Source organism: Lagenorhynchus albirostris, chromosome 2 (assembly GCF_949774975.1).
Source record: "Lagenorhynchus albirostris chromosome 2, mLagAlb1.1, whole genome shotgun sequence".
Taxonomy (NCBI): domain Eukaryota; kingdom Metazoa; phylum Chordata; class Mammalia; order Artiodactyla; family Delphinidae; genus Lagenorhynchus; species Lagenorhynchus albirostris.
The window spans coordinates 154477820-154502417 of NC_083096.1; the positions used below are offsets into that span (position 1 = coordinate 154477820).

Genomic DNA, 24598 nt, shown 5'->3' on the forward strand with positions numbered 1-24598 from the left:
TTACAAGCAGAGATCTGAGGCTCAGAGAGGGCAAGGGACTTCCCTAAGATCACAGAGCAGAAGCTGGAGGGCAACCAGCTCCTCCTGAGCTCAGGGTGCTGCTCGACTCACAGCAGCAGCTCCCACCAGGGCTGTGCACCCCTTGCCCCAGGGGATGCTGGGGGAAGAGGGACATGGGCTAGGCGGTGACTCACTCAGATGGACGGCTCCCCTGGAGGCATTCTCAGGGTGACTGCATCCACAGCTCTTCTTGGTCCTGAGCCCGGGGTCAGCTTGCCCCCAGCACGGAGCTCCAGCCTCAGTTCCACATGTGGTCGCCTCTGTCCCAAGTCCCCACCCCTGCCCTCTAACCAGGAAGGTGGCATCTAGAACCCGCCAGCCCAAGTCCTGTGCCTGGCACTGGGCTCTCCGCAGAGGTTAACGGCTGCCTCCTGCTGCTCGCTCCCCCACCTGAGCCCATCACGAGCTCTGGTTTGGGGGGAACGGGCCTCCTTGAGGCAAATGGCTGAAGACCCACAAAACTTACTGTCACTCTGACCCCTGGGTTCCTCTGCCGAAATCCCTCTGAAAGCTCTCTCCACCTTGAAAGCCTACCCTCCTGACACAGAAATGTCACCTCCTTGAGCTTGGCCACATAGAGGCCACATTGTCCTGAGCAAGACACTGCCTCTCTGAGCCTCACTGTCCTCATCTGGGAGATGGGGATGAATGTCATGTCGCTAACAAGGTTGCTGGGAGGGTTAAGAGCGGTGCTGCAGGTGAAGGGAGGCTGGTGACCATGGCAAGGGTCCTCTCCCTGCTCTGGGTCCCACAGCTCTCCCCACCTGGGGCTGAGCTGTAGTCCTTGGGTCCCCAGGTCCAGCCTAGTGTCTGCCTCAGCTCAGACTCCTGCCCCTCACTGGCCACAGACAGGAGGCAAAGCAGGTGGGGGACATATGTTCATGAATGTAGATTAAAGAGAGTTTAATGGAGAGTAATGGAAAACGTTATCTTTGAGAACTTTAAGGGTAAATGGCTCCACGATTTGGAGTATAATTTCTGCAGAGAGGAAAAGCTGGGCTTCACCTGGGAGAACAAAGAGGGTCCAAGCTGCCCATCAGGTCATTCAATGGCCTGGACACTCATCCCATGACAAGCCAAGTCCCGGGTGTGAGCCCAGGGTGACAAGACCACAGTCCCTGCCCCGCTGAGCTCAGAGTCTACTCCTTCTCCACCGTCCCACCCCGCAGCAGCACCCCACCCCCAGGTGGCCCAGGGAAGAGGCTGCTGTGGACTCAGAACAGCTGGGTCCTCATCTCTACTCTGGTGCTTTGATGATGTGACCAGGGTTTCCCACGCTGAACTTTGTCCCTCTCTTCAGTACCGCCCCTATCAACGTGACAGCATCACAGCCTCTGTTTACTCATCTGCCTCCCTTCCCAGGACCAGACTGTCTTCCTGGCACTGCCCGCGTCCACCCAACACTACGTGAATCTTACCATTGGGTGTGTTTGGCTGCGGGTGAATGTACGCCTCTGGGACTCACATCCCTCATCTGTCCCTGCTGGATCAGCAGCTCACCACCCCCCACCCCCCTGAGACTTCGCTGCCCTGACCCGGGCGGTTTACCCTCCCGCGGTACCTTGTCCACGACAAGGTGATTCCCCGTTCCCAGCAGGGCGCTCGCCCTGCCCGAGGTGGCGCACACGCCCCTGCAGCCCGCGCCCAGCCTCCGAGGGGCCCCTCGGCCAGCCGTCCCCCACGTGCCTTCTCGCGGGGTCGCCGCCGCCCACCCCGGGCCCGCTCTCACCCATGTTGACGAAGCTCATGACCAGGTCGGCGCGGCCCAGGCGCCGCTCGGGGGTCCCGCCGTCCTCGTCGTCGTCGCCGGCCATGGCGCGATACAGGTCCAGCATGAAGAGCGGCGCGGACGCGGGCAGCCGGGCGGCGGCGGGCGGCGCGCGGGGCCGGGGCCGCCCGGGCAGCCGGAGCACCGCCAGGATCTCGCGCTGCAGGTCGCGGCGCTCGCGCGGGCCCAGGCGCCGTTGCGGGCAGCCGGGCGAGGGGCGCGGGCCAGAGGCGCCGCCGCCGCTCAGCGCGCACAGCGCCAGGCCCAGCAGCCAGAGAGGCCCAGGGCGCGCGGCCATGGCGGGACCCGGGCGGCCTCACCGCGCGCGCATCCGCTCCCGGCCGGGCCCGGGGCTGGGGCCGCCCCGACGGCGAGCGGCGGGCCGGGCTTGGGGCCGGCGGGACGGGGCGGGCGTCGCCCGCGAACGCAGCGCGGTCCCTAGAGCGCCCGGCCCGCGGCGCCTGTCGTGGCTCCGGGTAGTCGGATGGGGCCGCACCTCCTCGGGCAAGGGCTCCTCCGGGGACCGGGGATCGTCGGCTAGTCTGTGCCGCCGCGCCAGACAGTCCGGCTGCTGCCGAGGCAGCTCAGCTCAGAGGCGGAGAGCGAGCTCCCGCCGGGCTCCGGGAGGCGCGGACCCTCAGTCTGTGCCGCGCGCCCCGGGCCGAGGTGGCCTCTCTCAGTCCAACCTGCAGCCGTCGGATCCCGCCCCCTCCGGACCTGACCAATGGGGGCACAGCGGCGGGACCAAGGCCGCGGAACAGACGCCCCAGGAAGGGGCTCCGGATGCCAGGTGTTGGCGACCTGAGATGCGACCCGCTGGTAGGTGGGTAGGTGGTCGGCGAGGAATCCCTAGCCCAGCCGTCGGGGGCCTCGAGGTCGTCCTGGGCTCCCCTCCCGCCGCTGGCCGCGCTGTCGGGCGGGCGCGGGGACTCGGCCTGGGGACCCAGGGTAGCGGAGCAGTTCGGGGAGATCGGACCCTGCCCTCCCGCGGGGCGTGTCCTTGGTCACCCTGCCCAGGTGGCATCCCAACTCTCGGTCCGGCCTGAGGAGTGACCCCGCAGCCCCTCCTGGTGCACGAGTGTCGCTCCAGGACCGGAAATGCCTCAGTCGGGTCTAGAGGTAGAGGGGCCCCGCGGGTGACAGGCAGGCCCGAGAGTGGGGCGCATCCCTCTGCCAGCAGCCGGGCCCGGGTTCCCAGCCCCCGCAGCTCCTCGCCGGCCTCTTGGTGCCTTCTCCGCAGTCCCCTTGCGTGCGCCTTTGGGAGCTCTTTCCCGGACACCTGACGCCGGCTCCGTCACTGCTCCTGGCGCGCCCACCCGCCTGGTTTCCGCGCGCTCCCGGCTGGCGCCTCCGGCGGGCCGCCCAGGCAGCTCCAGCAGCCGCACTGCCACCACTAGGTCTGGCTGGGCGCCCTTCGGACCCCGGTGCGCGCGGCATACGCGCACCCGCTTCCCGCCTCCCGCCGGTCAAGGAGCTCTGGTGCCCTTCCTGAGCCTTTGCGCATCTGAATTGTCACGGCCCTCAGCGGCTTGCGAGAGAAGGCTCCTCACGGAAACTCCTCCATTGACTAGCCCCGTTCTGCACACCCTGCTCTTCCCTAGGCGCCTTCTCACCGCATTTATTCGTTTATGGTTAAGGCGCCGCGCTGAGAGGAAGAGACACTTAGACTGAGCTCTGAAGGCCGGAAGGAATTGGTTGGGTCGAAGGAAAGATCAGTGGGAGGAGAATGTTCCAGGCAGAGGAAATAGCTTGTGCGAAGGCCGAGACTCCAAGGAGCATAACAGTGGCAGGTGACAGTGAGCACCGTCCATGTGCCAGCCGTGTTCTGTACCATTTCTTCGTGCTCACACGTTGTCATAGGGTGGGTACCTAACCGCCCCTCCCCCACCTCACTTAACAGACGAGGAGGCTGAGGCACACAAGGGTTAAGGGACTTCCCTCAGGTCACACAACACTGGAGCTGGGCTGCAGCAGGTGGGCACATGCAGGTGAGCTGTTCAGTGGAGGCTGGAGAGCCTGGGGGGCAAATGGCCAGGTGAGGGGCTCTGGACAGCAGATGGTTACGGCGTCCCAACGTGGGTTCAAGATTAAACTTCAAAATAAAGGTATGATGTCCAGTAAAATTCACATTTCCCCAAGATCACTTCAAACTTAAAAAATATCAAATCTTAAATCCAATCATTTGCTGGTGACTTAAGTCCATGCCTAGTCTTCCTTCTACTCAACAGGTAAAACTCCACCAGGCTGCTGAAGCTGGATGAGAATGCCACAGATGAGCCAGTGAAAGTTCTCAAGAAAAGACCAGAGCCTGGATGCAGAGGGGACTATGGATTGGAGGGAGGGAGATTGGAGTCAGGGCCCACAGCTGGAGACAGGTACAGTAATGGGAGGGGTTGGGGGATGTTGACAATGATCCTCTAATGGAGAATCATTAGAGGAATGGAGGGCAGAGGAGAAGGCTCTTAGGAGGGCAAGTCCACAGCGCTTGGTGACTGCATGCAGAGGCAGGGGGCAGAGTCAAGGGGGTGTTCCCTTGTCAGAGCTGGTCAGGGTCTCTGAATTTCCTGCCCCCTTCACTATTCCTGGGCATCCTTCTGCATTCCCTGAGCCCATACATCACTGGAGGTCTCAGATCTAGCCTGTAATTCTCCAGTTGTGTATTGTAAACTGCTGGCCTCCCAGCAAGACTGCAAGCAGCCCAGTGCTGGTCTGATTCATAGAAGTCATTTATCTCAATTTAGGATGAGTGAAGATGGCTGTGCTCTTTAAACAATGGCTTCACGTTCCCATAAACCAGTGGTGCTGCTCCGTGCTGTGGCCTGAGCCAGAGATGAAGCCGACCAGCTCCCTGCCCTCTAGTGGCTCCCAAGGGTCACCCCAGGGGTGACAGGTGAACATGCAGTCTTTTTGAAGGCAAAACAGAGGTTGTGCTCTGACAGAGGGGCCGGCAAATTGCCTGGATGGGCAGAGGAAGTGGGGACGGGCGATCTGTGAGTGGAATCCTGGAACTCCTCAACTGGATGGGAACTGACATGGGGAGGGTGTCTTGGAGAAAGTTCTGTCAAACAAGGGCTTCCCCAGCCACCTGGCAACTCTGTGACCTTGGGCAAGTTACTGAACCTCTCAGGCTGTCTCTCATCTGTCAGTAAGGCTCACGATTGTAGGACTGTGATGGGAATTACATGAGAATGTACACAGAGCACTTAGCACAGTGACTGGCACACGGGAAGCACTCAATACATGTTAGCTATGGTTATTCAAAGCCCCAGAACCTGCCCTCCTCTATCCTAGCAGACACCAAGTTTGCATTACTAATTTAGCACTTGTATCACAGAACTGCGGTTTTAACCCCTTTCCTGCCATCCCTATATTTCCCACATGGTCTTGCACACAGGTGTTCACTGAATGGAAATACACTTCCTGCAGATTGCACCACTAGCTGAGCTTTGTTGCAAAGACTGAAGGAAAACCTGAATTACTTGGTAAGAAAAACAAGTGACCACGGTCCAGACTTTGAGAAGATGGAGGTCAAGCTCCTTTCAGCATGCTTCTGCAGCCAGAAGGCCGAGAGGGGGAAGCAGATTTGGGTGGAAACGCCACCCTACAAAGTTCTGGCAGCCTGAAGTTATCCAATTCCATGGAGAATACAGTAAGCACTTCCTTCAGAATCCATCAGGCTGCACATTCCTTCTAATCTGGGTATTTGGCTTCCAACAGCTTTGGCAAACATGTGTCCATCTTACCAAACTCCCCTATCATAAGGGGAGTACGGACTAATGATGAACACAGGTGGCTGACGTTCAACCCCTCTTATCTCTCAAGTTATTTCTTAGTCTAATTCCTGTCATCAGAATTAGTTAATATTTGGCCATTCTAAATATTATAAAGCCAACCAGGGACTGGAGGGAGGAGAACTGCCTGACTTGGACAGGGAGCCGAGGACTAGATTCAAGGTCCTCTTCTGCCATTTATTCATTATGTGATCTCAGGCAGATGACTTTCTCACCCACTTTCCCATTCGTTTCTCCTTCTGTAAAACAAAGGAGGTAAGATTTGATGACCAATTTTGTTTCTACCTCTGAAATTCTACCACTTAACCAGAAATATCAGCATACTGTGAGAAACTGGCCCCATTCTCTCAAAACCCGGGATCTGTGATTTCTAAAACAAAAATCTTCTTACATACTGGTTATTTGTTTAATCACGTAAGTGGGCCAGATAGCCCTACAGATTTACATAACAACAGTCTGATCCTTTGTTCCCTTGTTAAATAAAATTAATGAGGATAAAATATATAAGAAGAAATCTATTAATGAGCTCCATAATTTATCCATCAAGATATCTGGATCTGAATAATGCACCGAAGTACCTAAAAGAATCATGTTACACATAAGGTAATGGTTCAGAAGTAAAGCAGGAAATACAAAATATTTGTTACTGCAAGCAATTTTAATACAAAAGTGTGTCTTGTTTTTAAACAGTTCATTGGTAGAGCTTCAGTTTCTGCCTCAATTAAAATCAATTGAGATAATCACACAGCAACGTGGTCGGAGCTGAAGAGGAACAGCAGCTAAAAACCAGGAGCCCCAGACAGCCCCTCTTCATGATCACTTGGTCAGCTAACTTTATTACGCACAAAAGAAAAGACGGAAGAAGCAAACGGGACTTCTTAACAAGTGTGCTGGTGAACTCCTTTAAAGGACGAGCGAGTGTTTTATGTCCACGTTTTCAGAATAGGCTTGTGGAATTCATTCCTCAGTTTGTGGGAAGTTGATCGACCATTTTAAATAAATAGCAAAAAATGCAGATAAACAAATCTGTAATTCATGATGCCACCAAGGAGTCTCCCCTTGCCGACGGCCTGGGTCCCGGTGAGCACAGGAGTTATTGGTGGCTGGGCTGGATAGGAAGTTATAAACCAGGACTCTTAAAAACCCCAATGTTCTCACGTTTTCTGAACAGTTATATTTACCCCTGAATTCTAGCAGCTATTTGTCCTTTAAACACCTAGTACTGAAACAGTATTCAAAGACAGTATTGCAATGAACTCCTTTTGCTGTATCATGTGCAAACATTACCTAGATGAGGTTCCCTCTCTTCAGCTAAAATTACACAATATTAAAAACAATGGAAAAAGCAGTCAGAAGTGCCCTCCCCTCAGTTCTTGCTAATTGAGGTGTTCATGATTTACAAAAAAAGAGTTCCTTAAACACTGAAGGATTCTTATTTTTTTTTAATATAATTTATCTTGCTGAGACAGCAAGTCAAGTTTATAAAGAAGATGCATTTAGGAATAATCCTAAAAGATAAAGCAGGTTTACAACCCTGCACCGCACAGAAACCCTACTTAGAGGCTTTTTAAAATTTTAATACACATTTGCATCTTGATCTTTTCGCTTATTTTTCTCAAATATTTCATTTCTGGGCCCCATCCATTACAGGGTTACCAGGAGGCAAATTTTATCTACATAAATATTCACATGAAAATAGTAACTTACAAAAAGAAAAAAAATAAGGCAGCTTCATAACACAATTATTCTTTTACACTTTTAACAATATAACTTCTCCCATTCAGAATAAATATACACCCAATGTGTGGAGCAGGATTCAAAGTGGACAGAGGCTTGGGGGTGCTTGTGTAGTGTTACCGCTTGGGACCCGGAGTCCTGGGGGAGGCAGTGGTGGTCTTCTTAGACATGGTGGGGATTTTGGAAGGCTTGTTTAGCCCTCTCCTCGAGCTGCCCTGGCCCCCTGCGGCACTGCTCTCTGAAGTGTCTGAACAAGCAGACTGTGTCTCTAAAAGGTCAAAGTCAGAGGCATCGCTTCCACGCCGGCTGCTGGCCCGACTCCCGGCCCGGCTCCCGGCCCGACTCCCAGGGCGACTGGCTGATTTTTTAGGGTCTAGAATTTAAGAATAAAGCCACAGACTTTAATAGAGACAGCATTGGAGGGGGCGGGGGGAAACAAGTTACCAGAGGCCGGGGTTCTTTTTTTTTATTTTTTAAAATTTTTTATTAGCGTATAGCTGATTTACAATGTTGTGTTAACTTCTGCTGTACAGCATCTCCTATTACTTATTAATTTTTTTAACATCTTTATTGGAGTATAATTGCTTTACAATGTTGTGTTAGTTTCGGCTGTATAACAAAGTGAATCAGCTATACGTGTACATATATCCCCATATCCCCTCCCTCTTGCATCTCCCTCCCACCCTCCCTAACCCACCCCTCTAAGTGGTCACAAGAGGCCAGGGTTCTGATCCTAATACCACCTGATATGCTGTGTGACCTTGGGCAAACCACAGCCTTTCTGAACCCCGGTCCTCTCACCTACACAGAAGTTGCTGAAACCCTTTCTGGCTTTGTGCTTCTACTTGAGAAGCATCCTGAGAATTAGAAACCAGCTTTTATCAGCAGCACTGTTAGCTCACACGCCCCATGGTGGAGTCAAGCAGGGCTGTCCCATGGCCTCGGCACAGAGGAGAGCGCCTGGTAGTTGCATGGGCAGACTGAGAATGGGGGCGAAGGGATGGCAAACAGAGAGCAGGAAATGGCTCCCAAAAGGAACATCAACAGGTGAGCAGATGTAATCCTTCCCTGACTTCCTCAGCTCCCCGGCAGCGATAATAAATATGGGGTGTCGGAAAAATTACTAGCAACCTGCCAGGTCCCATACTGGACGGGCTTCTGAGGAAGGCCCCGCTGCAGGAGGCCCTTTTCTCCTTCTACTTTCAAATACTATCATTTCTGATCGAGAACAGGTGGTGTGGCTTTGGCTGTGAGAGCATCTGCTCTCAGAAGGCAAGGTTCGAGCTACTTGTACTGACAGGAGAAGAAGTCAAGGTCGGCAGGATATCTGAAGGGCTGTCTTTCAGCATCACACCTCAGTGCTACTCTCATTATTTGCTCCTTGGGGAGCAGTGAAGCATTGCTGAGAGGCTGCTGTTTCCAAATTCCTAGCCTGGCCACTCCCCTCACCCTCATCCTGATGCAGAAGTGCTGGGGCAGGTACTTACCTGCCCGATTAGTTTTGGCACCTGTGGAGGCTGGGGAAGAACTATTGCTAGTATCGCCAGCAAGCGATGTTCGACTCGAATGAAAAGTTGGTGTTGGTCGTTTCAACTTGCTGCCTGTTGATGGAATAATCTTAAAAAAATAAAAATAAAAAGGTCATATTTACTTGGTGTAATCTTTGGTAGAAATTCCACTTTAAAAGGTCTACTTAAGCCCTCCTTATGACTAATCAATTGAAAAGCCAATTAAAAGTCCAGGAAAACAAAGATTTATTTTGAAAGTGTCCTAGGTCATGTATTTTGAAGATTCCCAAAATAAAGGTTTCATGTCCCAATTAAAAGTTTTAAAATGTCTTCCAATACCTTTTACCTTACCGACAAATTTCTACTAAAAAAAAAAAAAGATCCTCAAATGGTACGATTATAGTAGTTATAACAAACAGAAACATGGTAAATGAGTAAAGGAAAAAAATCCAAATACTCCCAAGTATCAAAGTTTTGGGGTTAGAAATGTGACATATGAGTTCTAACCCCAAATATTTAACATGGAGATCCAAATATTACTCCAATCTCTACTAGATAGATGCAGTAACTTCAGTCAAGTAAAGATCTATTTTCGCACTGGCAGAATGCAGATTAAATTACTTGACTTGATCAAATAAGTGATTAGGAGAAGCACACATGAGTGGGGCTGTGATATCAGGAACAAGGCTCTGAACAAGGGGCCAGAAGAACTGAGCTTGGGTCTGGGCTCTTGGCTTATCTAAATTGGCATCTGTGCCTTCATTTCTCCCAGTGGAAACCAGAGAAGGGTCCTGCCTCTGAGACCTCATTCCTACCACATTCCCTCTCGTTCAGTCCACCGTTACAACTGGCCTCCTGGCTGTTCCTCCTGTAACAGCCCAGGAAAATTCCCTGTTTGTTGCCTGACTCTCTTGTATTAAAGCAGAAACTCCACAAAAGCAGGGACTTTGTTTTGTTCCCTGTCACACCCTTGGCACCTAATACCACGTCTGGCACAGACGAGGGGCTCAATAAAAACTTGTTGAGTGAGTAAGTCATGTGTGGAAGCACTTCCTAAACTGGAGAAGAGCTGGATAGATGTACATAATCATTACTGCTGCTGATAGGAGCTCCATTTCCCATTTGGGTGTATTTTTTTTAAAAGATTTAATTTGGAGAAAGAATATTTTAAATCTGTTTTAAGTATCACTCATGCCACAGCATGCTATTCCAATTTTTCTTTGAAATCAATCGTGTAAATTGTTTTCCAGGACTTTTAAGATGTTTATACAAAGAGAAGAGTAAAGCAACCCATTGCATGGTGTTTCTTATATCTTCAATTTATAAAGAAAGAGCAAAAGCGACAGAGAGGGATTAACATTCCAGCACAAACCCTCCTGGCCCACACAGGAGGAAGAGCACCAGTTTCAGAAGCTACTGCTGCTGGGAAGACGTGGCGCCAGAGATGCCGGGCTGGGCGTCCGCGTCAGGACACAGCCTGCAGAACACCAGTGGGTAAGGAAAGATGAAACCTCGAAATGAAATGAAACCAAAGGTAAAACCTTAAGATGAAACAAAAATGCTGATCCATCAGAATCCCATGAGAATTGGCACTTCATAATTAAAACATTAAAAATTTTAGAACTTTTGAGACTTTCATGAAACTGGAGCCATTTAAGGAGAAGAAAAGCAGGATAAGCAGGTTGAGTTGTGGGGTTTTAGTGTCAGTGGGTCCCCAGATCATGTTCTAAGCCAGATGTATTTCTGAATTGGAGTTTTAGCTTGGAGTGGGATGAATCCCAAAGCAGCAAGTCCATTCCTGGGCATTGGCTTCTTGTACCTCCTGCGTTTATTGGCTGAAGCTTTACATGACTAAAGGCAACGCTACCTTTTGCGGCACAAGAACCCAATGTTTCCCAGCAGGAGCTAGAATGCAAATTGTAGTGCTATCACACAAGCCTGTAGTCCACATTTTATTTCTGAAACACTGCTCTTCCAACAGTACTTGGGCATTTTAATGACTGTACTTGAACATGCTTCATTGCTGGCATATGTATTCAAATCAAGGCTATAGAAACCCAAGTGCCTAGGCCAAGGAATTCGAAGCTAAAACCTGAGCCTCAGAGCAGTGTTCACTGATACTGTGTGTGGCTGAAGGAGACGGCACCCACACCCGGACCACTGTGGCGATACCACCATCCTGGGGATGTGGCTCGGGCGGGGGGCGGGGGCACCAGCCACTCTTCTGTCCTAAGCAAAGATAGAACACTGTTGAACATGCACCGTCGTTGAATTTCAAGTGTTCGTAACTCGTCTGTGTCAGATATGACGTTTGGAGGCTCCAAGAGGCCTGATTATAAACAACATCAATCAACAAATCACCACAAATGACCACTGTTTCTCACCCTGAGCAAATATCATTCTAAAGACTGTTAGGAAGTTGTTAAACAATCCAGTCTTAGGCATCTCTTATTTATCTCCAATTTTGGTGAATCCGAGTTAGAAACCCCTGAAAAACACTGGACGAGATGAATCAGCTGTGAGAGCAAGCACCACAGAGATGGAAAAGAGCACGGACTCGTGTCAGGAAGAAGAGCTGGTCAAGTCCTCGGCATGAGCGAGGGCCTGGTCTTGACTGTGTCCTTAGCAAAGCCATACTCTACCTCGGGGCTGGGCAGCTGGAGGTCAGGATAGTGGCTGTCCCTGACAGGGGTGCCAGCTTTACTGTTTACCAACCAGGGTTTGTCATAACAGCGAGAGAACTGAAGTGGAGTCTGTGAAACGGAAATCCAAAGGGAAGGACGGGAATAATTGAAAATGGAACAGAAAGGGAGCAAATTGGGAACATAAAAAAAAAATAAATAGAAGACACTAAATTTTAAAGAAATAGAAGACAAAATAAAATGCACATCAGTCCAACGGGATGAAAGGGACCAGGCAGAAAGGCAACAGCATTCTTCATCCATCACCCGTCGTAACAACAAACTTCTCTGTTAGCTCCAGCAGCACAGATAGTGCCTGGATTTTCAAGATGAGTAACTGGATGGGCTCAAACTCAAAATGGGAATATGTGGAAAGAAGCGCTTTGGACTTAACAACCCGAGTTCCTATTTAATAATGTCCTCTTCAGTCATGTTAAAGGTCCGGATCTGTGTACCACTAGGGCCTGGCCAGCCTGGTCTGCATGTCTTCAAGTGCCTCTCCTCACTGGGGTCTTTCGGGGGCTACACTGAACAATGGACATCTGCAAAGCTGGGAGCGGGGAAGGAGGTCACACTGCAGGTTGTACGTACCTTGGTGCCACTGGCTGGGGTGGCTGGAGAAGACGGCATGGACGTACAGCTGTGGTTACTCTGACTAGCACTTGAGCTGGAGCGGGTAGGGGAGGCTGCCCGGGAAGATGGTTTGGACCTTCGGCCCCGTGATCGGAAAGGGGTCATTCCCTGGGATGCCCCCTCAGGTAGGATGAATTTCTCTCTAAGTTCGATGTTAGTTCTACCTCGTGCTAAAAAGGGAATAAACACACACATACAGTAACAGTTAACCTTGAAAAAAAAATATCTTTGATGGTCATACAGATGCTTGACCCCATGATAACAGTTATATAATTTATAGGTTTAGTACCATCTGTGGATTCTTTTAGAATAGGGATAAATTCATGATTTATCAGCCTTGTCATGATTCTTACCCACAGCAGACACACTAACTAATAAGCCCCTTGGTTTGCTGTAATAAAGAAGTCTGTGTACAAAGCACCATCCCATGCTGTGGTCACGATCTGGCCTTGCCACTGTCCCCTGGGGTCAAGAGAAAGCAGATGAAGCAGTTCACAAACCTCTGAGGTTAAATCAAAACCCCTCTTTTCTCTCTCATAGTACATGTGTACTTTTTGCTCAACTGTTGCAGGATACACGGTAATGAAATAGTAGAGAAAAACAGATCATTGAAATTGACGTCACCTAGACTCTTCTATTTGAATTCAGTCGATAATATTATTAAAGAAAGGGGTCCAGGAACTCAGGACAGTAAAAAGATCTGGACTGAATCATTAAGAAGTAAACATGTGGGAGGAGAGAGATCAAGACCATGCACAAAACTTGCCAGTGAAAAACCGTTAAGTCAAAAGCTGAAAGCAATGAGAAGCTGAAGGCACACCTGCAGTGGGAGAGGGACATCCAGCTGGAGAGTCTGGAAACACCACTGAAGGCCAACAGTGCTGTCCTGGGGCTTCCTGGAGCCATCAGACCAGAACCCAAAATCTGGATTCGGTCAGAAGATACCAAGTACAGCCAACACAAACATTAAATGTGAAAGACGTTATGAATTTAGAAGAAATAATTCCTCTGGAATGTGTTCTTAGATTATTCCTCACTGAAAGGTGCTATTCTGCAATCACCTTGTCTGCTCATTCATCCCCAAGCCGCTCACTTTTTAGGATGTACTAGATAGATCTAAACAAACAGGACTGCTGGTAAAGCCTGGGAAAAGGGAACCATTAGAAACAAAGTATTTGTCTTTCTTTCCTCTATTAGATTTTTTACTTTGGCCAGAAACTACAAGTTTAGAAAATTTCAGGTAATTGTGCCTACCCTCTCCTGCCCAACTCCACATGTCCTCAAGAAATTTGAGGAATCTTGGTAGAATCGGATTTTAAATCAGGTTGCATGAGTGTCCAAGCAGAGAGGTTCTAAATTCCTAAATCAAATCAAAATTCTTTTCAATATACTCAGTTGACGTAACATATCAAAGTATGAAGTTAAAAGGACTAACTTGCATTATCAAAACCCCTGAATTACAGTCCAGGCTCTGCCCCCAACTGGGATCCTTCCCACTCTGGGCCTCCGTTTCCTCAGGCTCACTAGAGGTGATCAGTCAGGCTCACTGATGTCCAAGAGTCCTTCTTGTCTGGACAGTCTAGGATTTTTGGTCCCTGGAATGCTAAGCTGTCTCCTCCCTTCTTAGGCTCCAACAGAACATGCCCTTCAAGGTTCATTCCTTGGCCCTCTGTTCCCTACTCTAACCAACCAGGTTACTCATCCATTTTCCAAACTCCAGCACTTTCCTCAGTGTCCAGTTCTCAAAGGGAATTTCCTTCAGTGCTAACCTAGGTACTTCAGTAAGATTCCACATCGCTAAACACTTATTTATCTTATGTTTGCTAAAGGGCCAAGCACAAGGGTGGACACACAACAAGCACTGAGTTAACAGGGACAAATGGAAATCATTACTCAGCTGAGGACTTGGACCCCAGAAGAACTGTTTATGGCCCTAAGCCATAAAGAACTTCAGACATGTGGTTTAAACCTAGTAGAGATTTAACAGTTCACTGAGCCCACCCTCCCAGAAAACAACACAGTGACACAAGAGGAAGACTCTGAAATGGCATTGCAGATGAGGGCAATGACATCTTAAGTGTAACGATAATAACATGTTCTCCATGCACTGTACAGTTTACAGAGTGTGATCACGTGTAATACTGCACTTGACTGTTATCAGCGACCAGTCAGTATCCCCATGTCACAAAGGAACTGAAGCATTCAGAGGCTGAGGTCAAGGAACGCTGTGGCAGAACTGGGACCAGAACCAAGGTCTTCCACCTGAGCTGCCTTCTGCCCGGCCCAGCTCCTTGCATTCATCTACGCTAGCTCATCCCACTCCGCCTTCCTTCCCCACCACACTACTGTAACCACTGGCAAAGGTTACGGACAACTTCTGCCTCAGGGGGATGCTTTTAGACTGTAGAAAGGTTGAGATCTACAGAAAAGTACAAAGAATAAAAATTGCTTAATCTTAGGGGACAGCACTATTAAAACGTTGGTGTCTTTATTCCTTTGCACAACGGTGTGTGTATATGTGTGTGTGTATATATATATATAAAAGATACAAAAATATCAGAAACATTCCTCCATGCCTGAGGAATAACTTGCATAACTTCAGCTAGCTGCAAAGTATTGTTTCATCATATCGACATAATTTATTTCACCAACCTTGTATTTTGTTCACAATTTTTAAAACACTGTACACAACGCTGTGACAAACTACTTGTAAAAAGTTTTTGTGCCCACCCATGATGACTTCCTTAGGATAAATTTCTACAAGTGGATCTGCTGGGGAGAAAGGATGCACACTTAAGGTTTTTGATACTTGTCAACTGACCTACAAAATTTTATACCAATGTACACTCTCAAAAATAATGTATGAATATATTCAATTTACTTCACTCCGGCCAATGCTCTCTGTATTAAAAGAGAGTGTGTGTACACATATGTGTCAGGTAAAAACCCTGATAATTTGACAGGTAAAAACACCTCTCTGCTGTTGTCATTTGCACTCGGGGGAGTTACTATTTTGTTCTTGAAACACTCTCCTCCCTCGGCTTCCAGGGCCCTCGCTCTCCTGCCTCTCCCCCTTCTCCCAACTACTCCATCCCACCCACTTCTTAAACGCCGATGTTCCCCTGGTTCCATCCACAGTCCTGTTCTCCCTCTTAGACTTTTGACCTGGTGATGAGTTCATGCATCTGAGACTTCAGCACCATCATACGGTCCTGCCTAACTCTCAAATACATCCCCAGCATAGACCTCTCCTGGATGCCAGAGCCTTACACCCAACTGATTAGACACGACTGAAGCCTGAAACCTGGTTGTTGACGTAGGTCCCTCCCTCCTGATGGCAGTTCAGTCTACTATTGATTCCACCTTCTAATGCCTCTTGAATCCCTAAGCCCTTCCTGTACCGCTTACAATTACATGGTTCATGGAGTATCTCCTCCACCCTGGACCACTGTAACAGGCTTCCAGATGGTCTCCTTGTTTCTCATCTTAAAGTCATCCCTCCCTCACTCCTCATTCCCCACACTGAATTTCTAAATAAAAACCTGATCTCTCTAAACAGCTCCAAATCTTTCCATGGTCTTTCACTGCTTACGGCAGAACTTCCCAAACTGAGGTTTTTGAGGGGTTTCCTATGAAGAGGAGTTTCGTAAACACTGGATTCTACATTTCTCTCCCTAATGCAATCAATCAGCATTTTATAAGCTCTGAGAAGTCCTGCAGCAAAGAAACCTGTTTAGTTTTAACTCTGTCTTCCAAATGCATTTGACCATGATTTTTTTGGTTTTTTGAATATCACATTTTGGGGTCCAGACCCCAAAGACAGCCATTTCAAGTTCAGTTTTTCAACCACCAGAGAGACTACCATTTTCTAAGAGACTGGCCACCGATATTGGCTGGAACAGGCTTGTTAGTTAAAATTCAGTTCTATTGTTTAATGGGTAGAGTTTTGGTATAACAAGATGAAGAGTTTTGTGGATGGGTGATTGTGATGGTAGCACAACAGTGTGAATGTACGTAATGCTACTGACCTGTACACTTAAAAATGGTTAGGATGGTAAGTTTTTATGTTATGTGTATTTTACCATAATAATAAAAAAAATCAGTTCTAAGCCAAATTGTGTCTTTTAAATCTTCATAAAGTTTTTCTAGATTTTCAGTAAAATTTGGGGAATTAATCTGCCTAATGCTCAGAAACATTCCCGGAACCCTCGGGTAAATGTGCGCCGATTCCCTAGGCAGGGACGTTGTTTTACCTCCATCCAAACATCATGATTTCCTTTGCCATGGCTCAGTTCAGAAAGTGAAATCTCCAATTCTGGCAGTACCAGGAACCTACCTAGTTGAATACTTTTACCTTTTACACTTGGCTAAAGCAACGTGCAGTCTGAGACAACTTTCATCTTCTTAAACAACTGTGTAAAGGCCGATAACACGATTGTGCAACACTGGTATTATAACCCCGTCATACATTTGGTACTGTCCTCAGAATAACATTCTCTATGGTGCAGAGAGCCAAGGAAATGCAACCCAAATGAATAAAAAAAAAATCCACCCCAAGTGGTGCTTCTGTAAGCCACAGTAATCCTCACAGAACCCTAGGTAGCTTCAAGGAACTTTCCTCTTTGTGATGTTCATGCCCTTCTAAGTCATGTATTACATCCATCTGGGCCTTTAAGTGTTCCCCTCGTAGCACAATTTTTTATTTGCTTAGATGTAGCTCATCCTGTCCCTCACTAGTATTATGAGGGATTATGATATCTAAGGAGTATGATATCTAAGACTGCTGGGAGTTCTTGACCCTGTAGTCAATGGAATTGGGATGAGGGCATTCCTGGAAAGGCATAGGGGAAAGCCTTACCTTGTTTGCTCCAAGGGATGCTGAAAAAGGCTACTATGTTCCATAGAAAATAGCTCCTAGATGGCCCTCCCAAATCTCCTTGGGGTTCCAATGTCTAGCTAACAAGATAAGGAAAAAGCAAGCAGTGTTCTCCTTGGCCAGCAGCACAATGTTATCGTAAAGAGAGCAAGTACAGCAGGCAGCAAACAGGCAGTCAAAGATTCCAAAATGTCACATGCAGTATCTCTTTTGTTTAGTTCAATCACACACAGCATGAAAAATAAAACCTTATTAATAGACTTGGAAAGGAATAATGTTGTTTTACTGAGTTAAGGTTAAAAAGATACATATATATATATATATATATATAGCTCCTCATTTAAAACAATCAGAGGGTACTTTTATATCAAAGAAATTGGTTTGCAATATAATTAAGTTCTAAAACTAATTTAAACCCGCTCTAGTTTTTATCAGAATAGGTGTTTTTAAGACTAACTACTTTATAAAAAGGAAATCCTAATGAAAATTATTACTCTATTATTACTCTGGTTTATTGGAGTAAATGCAGAATGAGTTAAGAGGAACTAATTCATGAGCGTATCTGAATTCATGTGAGAATCTTTAGCTTCAAATGCTTCAGATTCTGACTATAAATCACTTCCAAAGAAGTGACATAACAGTATTGTAAACATTTCTGCTCAGCTTATAAGTAAGCCTTACTAACTTAATTACGTAGTTGGAACCAGTAAAACACATGTAAAAAAGGGTGGTGGTGGGTATGTTAGCATCTGAGACACAGCATGGAGGTCAGGAGCCAGACGGTGTTGGATGTGAATCCTGTCTCCGCCATTAGCTGCCTCTCCTCGGGCAAGTTATGTACCTTTCCTATGCTTCAATTTCCTATTCTATAAAATGGAGATAATAATAGTAGCTACACCTCCTAGAGGTATAAATATGTTATTATTATTTGTAAGGTCTTATAATAAACAGTGTGTGGTATATAAAGCTATAAGTATTTGTTAAATAAACAGAAACTCAGAACAAATTCCACGGGTACTGTCTCAACAGGCATATTTTGTTTTGTCAACTTATAATAGTTAGAAAAGCTATGGTTTGGCTATTTCAAAGCATTCATAAAGGCAGCAGATACCACAGAGCCAAGAGATACTACAGTTTAAAAAGCAAAGCCATTCTCAACGGGCTGGGATGTGGGTAAGAGGGACAAAGCTTAAAAGCCAACCTATGGGAGACTGACTGGAAATCGAAGAGCTGGAATCAGAGCGCTTTATTTTACTCCCAGGATGGTGAACTGGAATAAAAAATATATAAACACAAAGAAACAGAGCAGGAAACGCAGAAACTGGTCAAGAAAGACAAACTGGCAGACAGTGGGGGAGCCTCCTGTGTACCCACATGCAGCTTGGCTAACAGGAGAAAGGAAAGAAACAGTTGAACGGGATGTAGCAACTGGAATCTGATCATCCCCTGCTTGCTGCGGCCCTCACACGCCTCTAGCTGCAGATGCCATCACTCACATTGAGTTGACTGTTAGCTTTGGCCTTTGGGCTAAAAGAGTAGACCGTTCTCTTTGGCCTTTGGGCCTTTTTAGGTTGAAGCAGACTGAGACCCCATGGACTTACTTAGGTGACCATATGCCTCACAATGCAGTGCCCAGGCTCACTGCTAGGTGTTCTCTATTCCTCTCGCTGGTTAAGGGAGCTCCCAGCCCTCCCCTGCCTAGGAGGGGCCCGATACCCTCTCTGAGTTTCAGACACAGGAATTACAGGCAAAGTCATCTGCAGCACTAACAGGGAACCGACAGGGCTTCTTTCTAGGCTGGGGTTAATTTAACCCCTCACACAGAAACATTTGATGACACCAATAAATTCCCAATTCTCGTTAGTGTGTCCCTGGAAACCCGTCTCCCCTGACAGCATCAAACCCTCCTGCTCTCTCTCCCTGGTCTGCCCTGCACCCGAGTCCCAATCTGTGCTAGTGGGATGACACCTGGCAGCTTAACAACAGAATCAACAAACAGACCCCACCACCAACACCCTGTGGAATCATGAAAGATCAGCGGCGAGGGCGTAGCTAACAAGTAACACGAGCTCAGAACGGCTTCTTACCTCGGCAGGGGTCATTTTTCACTAGGAATTCATCCAGGGCCATCCATCCTCCCCCAACGCGGACCATCACTGTGCTGCGCAGGATGCGGACCAGCCGCAGCTGCTGGGAGTCCCCAAACTGCAGGGCCAAGGGGAAACGGTGAGCGAAGGCGCCCGAGAGCAGGGCTAGACTTTCTTTCCTAAGCAGACTGTATTCAGATAGAATGACAATTTCACAGTTTGGGGGCAATTTTAATTCTCACTATTTTGCATTTTTCACAAAAAACTTCAAATATGGAAAAGCTAAAGGTCATTATCTTGACGTACTTTCTGTTCGGATAAAGTTAACTGTTGATGGTTGTGACCTTGCTCCAGAGGGGAGGAAGGAGGACAGACAAGGCATTAGCTCACTTTGATTCCTTTAAAGATTCTGCCCAAATTTAAATCCAATGATACAATTCTTTGTTAAGCTAGCTTGTTTCCATAAAAGAAAAGGTAGCTCTAAGGTGGATGTCAGCTTCTGAATACAGTGTGCTCAAAAGTTAAAGGGAGAACAGCAAATCATATTTCAAGTCTCAAGGAAAACCTTGCAAAGCATCACATTACAAGCTTAGAAAGAAATTTGATTTTCCACATCATTTTCAGAAATAAACCCCTAAGTATTCTCTAATTGTGTTGTCACCAGCAGAAAATTTTCTTCAGCTGAACAAATGATTAGTGTTTATACTAAAATTTAGTTGAAGAAATTAAAATTTATATCTACCATGCTGATTGTAAGTAGTTTTCAACAATCATTTTGGGATGTTAAAACAAGCATGATTTTCTGATATTTATTTTTCCTTTTTTTCTTGCCAAATATTCCTACTTCCCAGCCCTATCAACATCTGGAGTTTCCCACTGCATAAATTATCCTCTTCCCAAAATAAAAGTTAAGAGGTAACAAAAGAGAATCATGCTGAGATCTCAAAACAAAAATCAAACATACGGTTGGAGAAATGGAATTCCTAAAATTGTTTAATTTAAGGAGAATGTTGAGGGGGGTAATTTAATCACTTAATTAGGATTTTCAAAGTTGTAAAGGAGAACCATAACTTTGAAAGAAGGCACAAAAATTAAAAATGCCAGAAAGGATGTTTAAGGACCCGTAACCAACCCCCCTCAAAATTAATATTTCTGTGGTAATTCTCTGTATTACTTTGCACTGATTCAAGCTCACTGTTTATACAGGCAAGGTGATTGAAAAAAATATCATCCCCCACCCAAGCCCTTTCCTTTGAAAATAAAAATGGTCCTACATCTTTCATCTCATGCAGGTTTTAGGTTTTCATACAAAGTGACTGCAGCCACAGCATGGTGTAGTGTAAAGAGCACTGAAGTCGGGACCCAGAAACATGAGGGAATAAAGGTCCTGTCCCGGGAAGGAAGCTGCCCTCAGACACTGGCGCCATGCGTGGGAACGGGGAGGCCCCTTGGGAGGAACTGAGGATTCCACCAGACCCAAGGGCAGTGCCAGCCCGAGTCACTGTTTGGGGTCCTCTCTGGATAAGTGAGGGGAAGAAGGAAATAAGGGCCAATGTGTCCTCCAGAGGGAATCAGGAAGGAACCCCAAGCTGTACTTTATTCTTACATTACTGTGCCCTGTAATTTATTTGTCAACCTTTAGAATTAACTCCACTGATTTCATTCTTGTTTCCCCCTTAATTTCTTACTAAAGCTCTCTCTGAAAGATTCTAACTTGCTTTTACTGAGCTATAGGGAAAAGGAGGTTTGACCCAAGCCGGGGGCCAAAGTGTCTGGGGGAGGCCAGAGAGATGAATGTGGAAGGAGTTATAGCAGCTCTAAAAACAGGGACCTGCAGGAATCTGGCAGAGAGGGGTTGCCAGTGAGGCAAAAACCTCCTAACAGTCTTAGAGGCAACAACAGTAAGCTCTGCTTCCTTCTCTGCATCACTGCTCTAACATTTGCTGTGTGACTATTGGCACAGTGGTCCTTAAGGCCTCAGGTGCCTCGTGTATAAAGTGAAACTTCATAATTCTGTTCCAAACATTGGAACTAACCCTCTGACCCTCTGCTGGTCAGTGGAGTAGAGGAGGACATCGCTGCCACTTCAAAGGGGCCCCTGGTACCCACATGCAGTCATTAGCAAACAGGTACAACCTTTAGGTACTACTTGGCACTCTTACACAATGACTTATTTAAAGCCAGTTTGACTGTTCTTGTCTTTAGTTTCTTTCCATCCTTCGTTCTTCCCACTGGCCCAGAATGTTACTGTGGTTGGTGGTTAAAGCAGTGCCTGGAACTTTGAGTGAAGGCTTCAAATCAACTATTAGTGTTTCTGATTTCATATCACAAGACAAATTTTACCCATGCAACTTCCTTCCACTTTAAGACATAGGACCCCAGAGCCCTCAAAGAGATCTAAAAGGTTAGAGTTACCAAGTGGAGTCAAAAGCATTCAATCTTTGCAAGTCTAATTTGATCCCATTAGATTATGCTGGCTGGCCATAATCGGCAAACGTCAGGCTACAAGCCAAGTATGAGTTCCACACTCCTTCTCACATCCCTTATGATTATAAAATGTAACGTAAGCACAGGTAACTAAAATTTTAGTAAGGTATTTAAACACAGTATCTTAAATACCCTAAGACTTTTCTGACTTAGTGTGCATTATAAAATTTGTGTTAACGGTCAAAAGACTTGGGTGTAAATCAGAACTGTGCTGTCTGGTATTCTGACAAGACTGGGCTCTTTTTTAGAAGTGGGATGGATTAATACCATAGCTTTAACTTCCCCAGAACCATACTACTTTTAACTCAGCCCACCAAAATATCATCGTCAGCCAATCTAATTTTAAATGGAAAATTATATATACTTATATCCTTTTGCTTCTGAGACAGCTTTACAATACTAGCCCTGCTATCAGTTTCTCCACTTGGTAAGACTACCAGACATGACCCAGGCATGCTTCAGATTACGTCCTCTCCCCACAGCAAAGAACAGGCAGCATTAGCCACACAGACCATTTCCACCAAAAATAACATTTGCAAGGCACACTGTACCTGATTGCCGAGGAAGAACTACAGACAGTAAGAGTTAAGGATGGAGGAAAAGGAAGAAAAAAAAAAAAAAGAGAGAGAAAAGAACGTTTTGTCAAATTAACACTAAGGAATGAAAATCACGTAATCATAATACCAGTTCCAAGCAGAACAACACATACTGACCATATTCTTTGTTAACTCATTTCTCTCACAGGTAATTAAAAAAAAAGAAAGAAAACCATTATAAGATTGCCTGGAGCCTTATTAACTCAAAACCCTGGGCTGGATCCAAGGCAGAGTCACCCAACACTCCACCCCCTGGCTCAGAGCAGCACAGTGTGACTCTGCTGGACCTTGAAGACGGTTGTGACGTGCTAATGGAACCTCATTTTCCTGTTTCTAACTGGGTGCATGTAACTATGCTATCTGGCCATCTAAATCCTCTTTGACAATCCTAGATCTTCCTTAGGACTGTAGAGAACCCTGACAAACTGCTGGATACATTTTAGGGGTCCTGTCATAGATCCCTTCTGTGCCCCACCCTGGTCCCCAAAGAAGCTAAAACACAGCACAGTTCACTCAGTTATGGCCTCGCTCGGCACAGCTTTCCAGGGAAGACTACTGAGCAGGCTGAGCGTCCTGTGGGGCCTGGACAGAGCTTCTCCAGCCCTTTCTGAGCCTGCGAGCCACTTGGGCTCACAATGACCAGCTCTCTGGGGGCAATGGTCAGTCATTAGATAACTGTTTCCTTATCTTATGATAAAGGTGCCTCCATTTCCTCAAAGACCTGTTTGGCAGTGAAGAGAGGGCTCTGAAATGTCTCCTATGTTGGATCCCATACAAGCTACTGCTGGCTAGATACGGCACTATTTTCCAGATGCAACTATGTGGGGCACTAAAGCTCAGCTCACAGGACACCTGATAATTGGCACCTACAGAGGTGAGGGCCACAGACTGATCGCATTGCAAGTCTCCACTGGCTTTGGTACTCCAAGCATCGGTGACGGGAAGGTGGAATCAGCCATCTGCTGTGTGTCAGGCTGCTTTCACCTGTAAGGGCCACACAGCAGGAATGACCACCACAAAGGACTGGTTTTCTCTTTCTTACCCGGTATTTATTCTCTCCAATCTGCTCCACCTGAAACCTTTTTGCACATTTACACTGAGCCACTTGTCTTGTGACCTATTGGTTGTGAACAACAGAAAAAGAGAAAAGTGTGAAGGGTAAAGCAAGACTTCCTCTGCAGAGAAACAAAGATTTTTATATGTCATCAGAGAAGCTCTTCATTACATACTTTTTAGGCACCTCAGGCTTTTGACACATGTGTTTATCTTCTATTGTGAGTCTCACTAACTGGGATACTCAGACGCTGAGTATGAAAGAAATTCCCCAGTAATGATACAACAACACATTCTTCCATCCTGCTTCATAATTTCCTCAAATGTGCTAATACACACGCATCAATATTAACTGACTAATAAAGCAAACTATGAGCTGATTTAAATGTCAACCTAGGAGCCCAAATTCCCTGGAAGTCAGTCCTGGGGTGCTCCAAGCCACTCTCCAAGACCAGGCCCACTGCCTCTCCCATCCCAGGATGTGCTACCAATGAATTCACACTTTTTGGTGTGATACAATTTTCAGTGTGATACAGTTCTTAATTAGGCAGAAAGTTTGGTGGGTACACATCATCTTAAACGTTACTTTTATGTATCACCCCTTAAATGCTACACATGAAGACGCTCTCCTGCATCCCGAGGTAGGATCTCAGGACTGAGAGATGAGTCTGTTCTAAGCAACATGGTGCCCTGGAGAGGTTCTCTGCAAGCTGCAGAGCACCACACAGAGGTGACTCACTTAGGTAACAATTCATTGAGACTGAGCTACAGCTCAAGAGTCGGACATCCACTGGGGCAACACCATCCAAAAGGGGATCCCCAAAAAGAACTCCAGATAATCACCTCCCAACAGACACGCTAAACGGCTGATACGGCAATTACACCCAACCAAATTCAGGACACTAGTAACCTATGGTCAAAAATGTACTCCAAATACAACTCTTTCCCGTACCTCATCTTCAATTTTATCTGCATCAGTTGTTGGTCGATAAGCATCCTTGTTGGGATGGAGAGCGGCCACGAATTCATAGTAATCAATGTAGCCATCCCCATCGCGGTCAAAAATGTCAGCAACAGCAGTCATCTCTAACTTGGTAGTCGGGAACTCTGGAGAAAATTAATCACATTTTGGAACGTTAACTAAGAGGGCTTACTTGGTTGGTTGGTGGTTATATAAATACTTCTTTAAAAAAAAATTTGTCTTGATTTTTTTCTGGAACACAGTACATAGTCCTTTTAGAAAACTTAGAAAATATAAAATATTATAAAGAAGATAAAAATCACCAAAAAAAAAAATCACGCAGAGCATACTCAGGTTTTT

The 24598-nt window shown here is 46.7% G+C and overlaps 2 protein-coding genes across 4 annotated transcripts in view; both read right to left on the minus strand.

Moving 5' to 3' along the window:
- LOC132514917 (bone morphogenetic protein 8B) overlaps positions 1–2126 on the minus strand; it is a 40287-nt gene extending 38161 nt beyond the window's left edge. The window contains exon 1 of the mRNA XM_060140474.1: positions 1790–2126. Coding sequence (XP_059996457.1) covers positions 1790–2126 — 337 coding nt within the window. The remainder of the gene's footprint in view (positions 1–1789) is intronic.
- Positions 2127–6258: 4132 nt separating this feature from the next.
- MACF1 (microtubule actin crosslinking factor 1) overlaps positions 6259–24598 on the minus strand; it is a 327723-nt gene continuing 309383 nt past the window's right edge. Inside the window, exons 92-100 of one of the 3 annotated variants that reach the window (XM_060140476.1) lie at positions 24230–24384; positions 23267–23341; positions 22180–22197; positions 19142–19259; positions 18256–18324; positions 12137–12348; positions 11507–11617; positions 8844–8973; positions 6259–7729 (exon numbers count right to left, since the gene is read on the minus strand). In XM_060140476.1, coding sequence (XP_059996459.1) covers positions 7473–7729; positions 8844–8973; positions 11507–11617; positions 12137–12348; positions 18256–18324; positions 19142–19259; positions 22180–22197; positions 23267–23341; positions 24230–24384 — 1145 coding nt within the window. In that variant the 3' untranslated portion in view covers positions 6259–7472. The remainder of the gene's footprint in view (positions 7730–8843; positions 8974–11506; positions 11618–12136; positions 12349–18255; positions 18325–19141; positions 19260–22179; positions 22198–23266; positions 23342–24229; positions 24385–24598) is intronic. The other 2 variants (XM_060140475.1, XM_060140477.1) reach the window with 2 other exon arrangements.